This window comes from Otolemur garnettii, unplaced genomic scaffold, assembly GCF_000181295.1.
Source record: "Otolemur garnettii isolate 467f Iridium unplaced genomic scaffold, OtoGar3 scaffold00054, whole genome shotgun sequence".
Taxonomy (NCBI): Eukaryota; Metazoa; Chordata; class Mammalia; order Primates; family Galagidae; genus Otolemur; species Otolemur garnettii.
The window spans coordinates 4,677,440-4,687,528 of NW_003852449.1; the positions used below are offsets into that span (position 1 = coordinate 4,677,440).

Consider the following 10,089-nt stretch of genomic DNA (forward strand, 5'->3'; position numbering starts at 1 on the left):
AGCTTCCTGAATAGTTGGGACCGCAGGTAAACACTATCATGCCCAGCTAGTTTTTGTATTGTGTGTGTGTATATTTGGAGATGGGGTTCTTACTTATTTACTTAGGCTAGTCTTGAACTCATGGCCTTAAGCTGTTCTCCCACTTCAGTATCCCCCTCCAAAATTCTAGGATTGCAGGCGTTAGTCCCCATGCCTGACTTTTTGCTTATCCTTATTACATCAGTACCACACTGTTTAAATTACTGTAACTGTACAGAAGTCTTTGAAATCAGATAGTGTTAGCTTTTCAACTTTATTCTTTTTTAGACTTGTTTTGGTTATTCTAGTATCTGTGTATTTCCAAAATAACTTTTAAATTAGCATATCAATTTCTACTAAAAATCCTACGGAGCAGGCCATTATGGCTTACCCTATAATCCTAGCACTCTGGGAGGCCAAAGGGCTAGGGGAATTGCTTGAGTTCAGGAGTTTGAGGTTGCTGTGAGCTATGATGCCACAGTACTCTACCCAGGGTGGCAGACTGAGACTTTGTCTCCAAAAAAAAAAAAAAAAATGCTGCTAGCATTAATTGGGATTATACTGAACCGGTATTTTACTTGAGAGGCACTGACATCTTAATGTTGAGTATACTAAATCATAAATAAAGTTTACCTCTTCATTTAGTTAGGTCTTTAGTTTCTATCAGCACTCCTTTACAGTTTTAGTGTATATTCTCAGAATGAAATTTCTTTTTCTTTCTTTTCTTTTTTTTTTTTTTTGAGACAGAGCCTCAAGCTGTTCCCCTGGGTAGAATGCTATGGCATCACAGCTCACAGCAACGTCCAACTCCTGGGCTCAAGTGAGTCTCCTGCCTCAGCCTCCCAAGTAGCTGGGATCACAGGTACCCGCCACAACACCTGGCCATTTTTTTGTTGCAGCCATCATTGTTGTTTGGCGGGCCTGGACTGGATTCGAACCCACCACCTTAGGTATATGTGTCTGGCGCCTTAGCCACTTGAGCCACAGGCGCTGAGCCAAATTTATTTTTCTTTTTAAGTTAAATTTTAACTCTTTCATAATGAAAAAACTTCTAGTGTTCTTAATGGATGTTTGAGGAATTTGCATCCTTGCAAAAATCTTGGCAGTGGAATGAAGAACTTGGCATAAATGTCACAGTCAGACTTTGTAGCCAAAGGGATTTATTTCGAGTATTGGTTAATTGAACAGATAGATGTACTAGCATGATTTTTTGTTTATATACATGAAAAACCAAAAAATATAAATAGAGAAATAACATTTCTATAACTTGTCAAATATAGTGTTTATTGCTAAAAAAAATTTAAGGCTAAAATACTTTTGTGTGTGTCTATATGTGGGTTTATAGTATTATGACTATTCTCTTTACAATGTATGTGTAAGGAAATGCCTTCTGGCAATTTGAAAATATAGTGTAACTAAAGTACAGGTCTGTCTCGTTAATCTGCTGTTAAAGACTGAAAATTATTTTAATTGCTCTTTTTCTAACTAGTGTTTCAGAAAAATAGAATAGGTAAATGCATTCTGATGTGGTAATTTTATGTTTACTGTATCTTAGGAGCACTGCATTCACACGCCAACACTGTGTTTACATGCTGAGGGTCACTGCATTTATAGTATCTCTTTGCTGAAATAGTAAATATTATGGAATTGCAAAGTATGGGTATCTTTCATTGTCATCTTGATGTCCTGTTAAGAGTATTTATGGATGCTGTTTTAACACTGCATATTTATTTTTATGACTTTATATATTTGAAACTAATTTAAGAAGTTTGGCATAAGAAGCTTGGATGCTTACTGTTAAAGTTGTTTTGTAAGTTATTTATCAGAATCATAATCACAACGAAAATAATCCATCCCAGGTAGACTTAACATTAATACTCATGGAAGTCACTCTTACTGAGACGAGTCCTTGGCTTATTATGAAAAGATATTACACAAAAACAGCTTTATGAAGTCCACTGCTATAGTTGCAATATAAATGTTTTATAGATAGGTAGATAAATATCAGATGAGGTATCCTTATGTTGCCTAGCTGGCCTCAAATCCTTAATCTCCTGAGTAGCTAAACCACCATACCTTATCAGCCAAACTTTTTTTTTCATTTGGAAAAAAAATGTCTTTGTTTACTTCTGTTAATTCAGAAGAAATGTGTAGTTAGGATGTAGTTAAGTTTCTTTTTGTCATCTTAAAGAAGTGCAGGATGAAAGAGGAAATATTTATTTCCCCCAAACCTATTTTTTTTTTTTTTTTTTGAGACAGAGTCTCACTTTGCCACCCTCTAAACAGAGTGCCTTGGCATCATAGTTCACAGCAATCTCAAACTCTTGGGCTCAAGTGATTCTCTTGCCTCAGCCTCCTGAGTAGCTGGGACTATAGGGGCCTGCCACAACACCCAGCTATTTTTAGAGATAAGGTCTTGCTCTGGTGCAGACTGGTCTTGAACTGTGAGCTCAGGCAATCCACCTGCCTTGGCTTCCCAGAGTGCTAGGATTATAGACATGGGCCACTGTACCCAGCCTCCTCTAAACCTATTTTTAATTAATTAATTAATTAACTAGAGACAGGGTCTGGTTATGTTGTCTGGTCTAAGAGTAGTGCCATTATAGCTCACTATAGTCTCAAACTCCTGGGCTGAAGCAATCCTCCTGGCTCAGCCTCCCAGGTAGCTGGGACTGTGAGAATGTACCACTACAATTGGCTGATTTTTAAATTGTGGAGGTCTCACTGTGTTGCCCAGGCTGGTCTCAAACTCCTGACTACAAGCTGTTTTTTGTCCACCTTTTTTACAGGCCTTTTCAGCACTTCAACTATTCAGTTGATATAAATTTGTAAACTCCTGACTACAAGCTGTTTTTTGTCCACCTTTTTTACAGGCCTTTTCAGCACTTCAACTATTCAGTTGATATAAATTTGTAAACTCCTGACTACAAGCTGTTTTTTGTCCACCTTTTTTACAGGCCTTTTCAGCACTTCAACTATTCAGTTGATATAAATTTGTAATGGGCTGGGCATGGTGGTTTACCCTATAATCCTAGCATTCTGGGAGGTGAAGGTGGGTGGATTACCTGAGCTCACAGGTTCAAGACCAGCTTGAGCCAGAGTGAGACCTCGTCTCTAAAAATAGCCAGTTGTTGTGGCGGGCACCTGTAGTCCCCCCTACCTGGGAGGCTGAAGCAAGAGAATCACTTGAGCCCAAGAGTTTGAGGTTGCTGTGAGTCTCAAAAGAAAAAAAAAAAAAACAAAAAAACAAATTTGTAATGAATAATCCCTCTGATATGATAAAAGGTTACAACATGGTTTTGACTGTGGGTTTGGACTGGCAGAACTTTTTTGGTTATGGAGAATTTGCTGACTTCCAACTTGTGCACTTTGACTCTTTGTTGTATTGGTTTTACCCATGTTTCATCACCAGAGATAACAGGGCCTAAAACATTGTCTTGCCTCTCTAAAAGGTCTCAGCAAACTTCAATTCTGCTTTTGTTCCTTCGGTACCATTTTTGCACATACCTTTCTCATGCCAAGATTCTCAGTTAAGATTTTCCTGTTTTTCTGTCAATGTTTGCTTGGTCTGCTATGCTTTTCACTGCCATTTGATGATTTTGACACACAATTTGATGAAGTTTCGCATTGTTTTTGTCAGTTTTGCTTGATACTGACCACCCTGACCTCTCTTCATCAGTGACATTTTCTCTCCACTTAGAAAAGCGTTTAATCCATTTGTGCCCTGGTGTTTTCTTCATGGCATTATGCCCATAAACTTGGACTAATATGTCCCTGATTTCAATTCTACTCTTGCCAAGTTTAACAAGAAATTTAATGTTTGTTCGTTGCTCTAATTCTCGCTCATTCTTGTGTTGGCACAGCAAAACAAGTAACAACATTAATGAATGTCATTCAGCAAGACACCACACATGTTGACGTAAACACAGCTGTGAGATACTGATATACTAAGGTTCTGAAACCTTACTGAGTTGTTTGTACAGTGTTGTCAACATAAGCTCTTGATGGCAAGTTTATGAACTTAATTGTCAGACCCCTATATAGCTCATAATTTCCCTTCCTTTTTCCCTGGGCATTCCTCTCTCCTTTCTTGTATATTGATTCTTAAATTTCCTAGATCCCATATTTTTCTCTCTTTTGATACATACCCTTGTTATAGTGTAGCATAAACTACAGAAGCTTAATGAGAATATGGGGAATATGAGGATATGTGAAAGCTAAAACTTTTGACCTTCTATCTAGAATGTTTTCATTTTATCATTGAGTTATAGTTACAACTTGTTGGCATTTTGAGTTCCAGTTTAGACGTCATTGCCATTTAGCTGCCAGTGTTAGTGTTAAAGTCTGGAGCTAATGTCTGCTGCTTGTATATAATCTGCTCCTGCCCACACCTTCCCCATGACCTAACCCATGACCTAACCCCACACCTAACCCATGACCACAATCTTGTAGGATATTCTCTTTGTCTCTAATGTTCTGACAGTTTAATTTTGTTCATTGAGTCGGGTGCTAGGAGAACCCTTCAGGACGTATTTTATTGATAATTAAGTTTATTAAGTCTAAAATCCAGTTCGGATTGATTTTTGACAAAATGTGAAGTATTTGAGTTTGATTTTTTCCATATGGGTATTTAGTTATTCAGCACAGTTCCTTCACTTCACCTGCCTGTCTTTAACTCCCCACTACTCCCCATACATTCTAGTTCCACTTTTAGTTAGTCAAGGGTCATATATATGTGGGCTTGCTTTTGGATTCTCTTTTCTGTTCCATTGATCTATGCTTACACCAATATCACATTCTTCATTACTATAATATTGTAGTAAATTCCAATAACCATTGGAGCAAGTACTTAACACTTCTTTAGGAGTATATGACTGACTGGGTGCAGTAGCACTTGCCTATAATTCTAGCACTTTGGGAGGCTGAGGCAGGAGAATAGCTTGAGGCCAAGAGTTGTTGATCAGTCTCAGTCAACATTTAGTGAGATTCCATCTCTACAAAAATTAGCTAGGTGTGGGGACATGTATCTGTAGTCCCTGCTACTTGAGAGGCTGAGACAGGAGGGTCACTTGAGCCCAAGAGTTTGAGGTTGTAGTAAGCTAGACTGACAGCATGGTACTCTAGCCTAGGCAACAAAGTGAAACCCTATTTCTAGGGGGAAAAAAGAGTATATGACTAATTTTCTTAGCCTTTTGCATTTCCATATACATTTTAAAATTATCCTGTCACTGTCAGCAAAACAACCTGCTAGATTCTGATTGTGATTTTTATTAACATCTTGGACCAGTTTGGGGAGAATTGATATATTTGTGGTTTTAAGTCTGATAATTCAGGAATATGGTGGCTTATTTACATATTTGATTTCTCTCAAGTCTAGTTTTCCCCCTGCAGATTGTGTGTACTTTTATAAGATTTAGCTCATGGTACATGGTATTTTTTATTCAATTGTAAATACTGTTTTTTTTCATGTAGTGCCTCCCTCTAGTCTCCCACCTCCCTATCTTCCCTTTCCACTTTACCCTTATTGTAAATACTGTTTAAAAATTTTATTTGCTAGCTTTATTGCTGGTACATAGAAATAAAAGTTTATTTTTATGAATTCAAATAATTTAGCTGTATAGTATTTTTGTCCTGCATAGGTATGTTAGTCTGAATTCTCCAGAGAATTAGAACCTATAGTACAGTCATGGCAATATTTTGAACTGGATGATTATAAAGATATTCCACAAAAAAAATCTGTGGTTTTTTAGTAATTCTTAGAGAAAGTAGCTCTTAGAGAAAACATACATATTAGAGAAGAAAGTTGAAAAATAATGAGTTAATTATCTATCCCAGGATATTACCAAAAGAACATAAAAGCAGAAAGAATAATGAAGATATTCATTATTAAAATGATACAGATTTGGATACAAAAATAAAAGCAGAAGTAAAGAAAATATAAAAGAACATAAAAAGAGGATCAAGAAGGCCAACAATTAGTTCTTGAAAAGATTAATAAAATTGGTAAACCTCTGAGATACTAATCAGGGAAAGGAGTGAACACACAGATAACAGAAGATACTTCACTACTGACCCTCTACACTTATAAAATATAAGGGGCTATAGTGCACATTTTATGCTAAATGTCTTTTTTTAACCCTGATTTGGTTCTGGTGTGGATCCCTTAGGAAATGGTAAAGCCTAAATCTTAGACCATTCGTTTGGCAATGGTTGGTTTAGTGGTGGGCATGTAATCCAGATATAAAGCAGAATTTTATGCTAGAGTTTCAAAATGTAGATGAAACGGTCAACTTCATGCTTTTTTTCCCCATGGGAAGATTTTTTAATTACCTTTAATTAACTGTGAAGCTATCAGATTATCTATTATTTTTTGTGTCAGTGGCATGATCTCCTTCTACTGCCATGACATAAAAAGTTAGAACAATACTTTTATTCTTTCTTTCAGCAAATATTTACAGACGATCTGCTATATGCTAGCACTATTATTTACCATATTTCTTACATACAGCAGACTGGATTATTTTTTAGGATGGATTTCTAGGTTCTAACTTGAGGAAATTTAAGAACAAAAAAGGCTCAGCAGACCTAGGTGATGATAAAAGGGGGTGTAGGCCATGTAAAAGCTGAGTAGTATGTACTTTATAACAGAACGCCTCTCATTTATAAAGGAGTATGGTTTTTCAGAGGCCCTTCTAACACTGGGATTCATGCCCTAGTAGATAGATTTGTACTGCCAGTAGGTTTATTAGCTGATACTAGGGTATCCATGATTCTTTTAGAATTATATAGAATATTTTATGTGTATACGATTTTAGGTGGTAGGGAAGAAAGGGTTCAGTGGCTTTACATAGATTTTACGTAGTCAAAAAAAATTTTAAGAATCACTACTCTTGTGAATTAAAAAAAGTTTGCAGAGACTAACATATGTTTTAATTTTTTGTTTTGTATCTGTTTTTGAGTAACCATTCTAGTAAAATATTATTAATTATATGATGTAAGATTCTCATTGACTTTTCAGTTCCTGTTATGTGGCTGGTACTTCAACTGAGAATTTTTTTTAAAGGTGCAGGAACAAGTACATCCCAATCTTTCAGCTAATGAAGAGTCTCTCTATTATATTGAAGAGTTGATTTTTCAGCTGCTTAATAAATTATGCATGGCCCAACCAAGGACAGTTCAAGATGTGGAGGTAAAAACTATTTTATTTTTTGTATCTAAATCTGTATCATTTTAAATTATTGTGGAAACTTGAAACAATTAAAGCTGAGTGTGATATATATGACCAATTCAGTTTTGACAAAGACATCAAATTAATTCATTGAGGAAAAGAAAGTTCTTTAGCAATAAAAGTTTTAGAACTAGATGAATTTATGAGAGAAAAATCTTTGAGACATATTTCACACCACAGGTAAAAATTAATTCAAGATGGATTACAGCCTTAGACATGAAAGCTGAAACTATAGTTTCCAGAAGAAAATGGTGGACAATATCTTCATCACCACAGTGGGCTTTTTCACAAATAAAAGCCTTACACAGACACTTCATAAAAGAAGACATAATGGCCAGAAAGCACATGAAAGAGTGTTCAAGATCCTATGTTATTAGAGAAATAAAAATTAAAACCATAGTGAAATACCATTTTATGTCCACTAAAAAGTGTAAAGTTAATGACTGATTACACCAAATGTTGTTGGGAATATGGAGCAACTAGAATTCTTGAACATTGCCATTGAAAGCATACACACACACACACACGTGTATGAGTTTTTTTTTTTTTTGAGACAGAGTCTCACTCAGTTGCTCTGGGGTAGAGGGCTATGGTGCAATCATAGATCACAGCAACCTTAGTTCACTTCACCTGGGCTCAAGTGATCCTCTTGTCTCAGCTTCTTGAGTGCTGGGACTACAGATGCCCACCACAATGCTGGCTAATTTTTCTATTTTTAGTAGAGATGGGGGTCTCACTCTTTCACTCTTGCTCAGGCTTGTCTCAAACTCCTGAGCTCAAGCAATCCACTGTTATTGACCTCCTAGAGTACTAGGATTACAAGCATGAGCCACCATGCCTGGCTGCTAGTAGAAGTATTAAATGTTATAACCACTTTGAAAAACTGCTTGATAGTTTCTTATAAAGTTAAATATAGATCTAGCCTGTGACTCAGCAATTTTAATCCTAAGTATTTAATTTTAGAGAATGAAAATACATGTTCACAAAGAGATTTACATACACATGTCCAAGCAGTTTAATTCATAATAGCCTGGAAACAGTTCAAATTTCTTTCAGTAAGAAAGTGAGTAAACAAACATGGTAGATTCATAAAATGAAATTTTAACTGATAATAAAATAACTGATAATAAAAAATAAACTGTGATCTGTGCATTAACGTGGCTATAATTCATAGGCATCATATGCATTAAAAAACAGTCCCCAAAGAGTACACATTGTATGATTTCATTTACACGAAAGTTAGAAAGACTAAACCAATGGAGATAAGGATGGAGACCAGGATTATAGAAATGTTCTATATTTTGATTCGGGTAATGGTTGCACAAGTATTTTCAAAACTCACCAAATTGTACACTTAAGATCTGTGCATCTTATTACATCTAAAAATATCATCTCAATAAAATATTAGTATAAATATTAAGGATACTTGTTTATTGTGTAAAAAATACAACTAAAAGATTGCATGTGAATTAGTGCTTAAATGATTATTTTGCCTTGGTTATATGGAGTATTTTTAGAAGTATCTGTCAGTACAGCTTTCAGAATTTTCCTTTGCACTATATTTTTTACCTTTCTTTTGAAGATTGCTTTTTTAGGCAACAACCTTTAGTATAAAAGAAAATCTTAATTTGGAGGGATTGAGAATGATTTAACACCAATCCACCTGAGGTTTTTTTGTTTGTTTGTTTGTTTGCTTGTTTTTTTGAGAGACAGGGCCTTGCTCTGTCACCGGGCTAGAGTGTAGTGACATGATAACAGCTTATTGCATCCTTGAACTCTTGGGCTCAAGGAATCTTCCTACCTCAGCCTCTGAAGTAGCTGGGACTAAGCACCCCCGATCCTGGCTAATCGTTTAATATTTTTTAGAGTTGGATGTCTTGCTATGTTGCTTAGTCTGGTCTAAAACCCCTGGCCTCAAGTAGTCCTCCTCCTCAGCCTCCCAAGTTGCTAGAATTACAGATGGGAGCCACTGTGCTGGCTGATTTTTTTTTTAAATCAAAAATGTATTTATTATGGACATCAGAACACGTTATATTACCATTATCTACTAGCAGTAAGAGTAAAAAATACATATATATATAACTAAAAGATTATGTGTGCATTAGTGCTTAAATAATTGTTTTGCCTTGGTTATGTGGAAGTATTTTTAGATTTTTAGAAACATCTGAGAGTATAGCTTTCAAAATTTTCCTTTGTACTACATTTTTAACCTTTCTTTGGAAGATTGTTTCTTTAAGGCAACAACCTTTAGTATAAAAGAAAATTGAGAGCATTAAGAATAGTGGTAAAGTTGAATTTTGTATGAAATTTTTATTTTTGAACACTTCTGTTAATGCTACAATGATACTGCTGTGGTCTGAACAGGAACGAGTTCAAAAGACCTTTCCTCACCCAATTGATAAATGGGCTATTGCTGATGCACAATCTGCCATAGAGAAACGAAAACGAAGAAATCCTCTTTTACTGCCTGTGGACAAAATCCATCCTTCATTGAAGGTAACAAAAGATTAAATATTGAGTGAGTTCTTATAACAGATAATACTTTTTGTAGTATTGGTGTATTTATACAGTACTAATGTAGCATGGTCTGTGTTAGTAAATACGTGCATTTGTACAGACATATACACAGATGTGTATAAAATAAAAATAAATATACTCTGAAGATACCAAATTGCCTTTCAACTGGTGTTAAAAGTTGGGGTTTTTTTTTTAGGGGCTTTTCTATGTTTTATTTATTTATTTATTTATTTTTTGTTGTTGTTTCAGTTTGGCCGGGACTAGGGCCTGAACCTGCCACCCTCAGCATATGGGACTGGTGCCCTACTCCCTGAGCCACAGGTGCT

At 35.7% G+C, this 10,089-nt stretch overlaps 1 protein-coding gene across 1 annotated transcript in view; it reads left to right on the plus strand.

Annotated features, from left to right (window-relative positions):
* The window catches only part of SOS2 (SOS Ras/Rho guanine nucleotide exchange factor 2), an 84,257-nt gene that overhangs the window by 14,043 nt on the left and 60,125 nt on the right, over positions 1-10,089 (plus strand). Inside the window, exons 2-3 of the mRNA XM_003792157.3 lie at positions 7,082-7,207; positions 9,611-9,742. Coding sequence (XP_003792205.1) covers positions 7,082-7,207; positions 9,611-9,742 — 258 coding nt within the window. The remainder of the gene's footprint in view (positions 1-7,081; positions 7,208-9,610; positions 9,743-10,089) is intronic.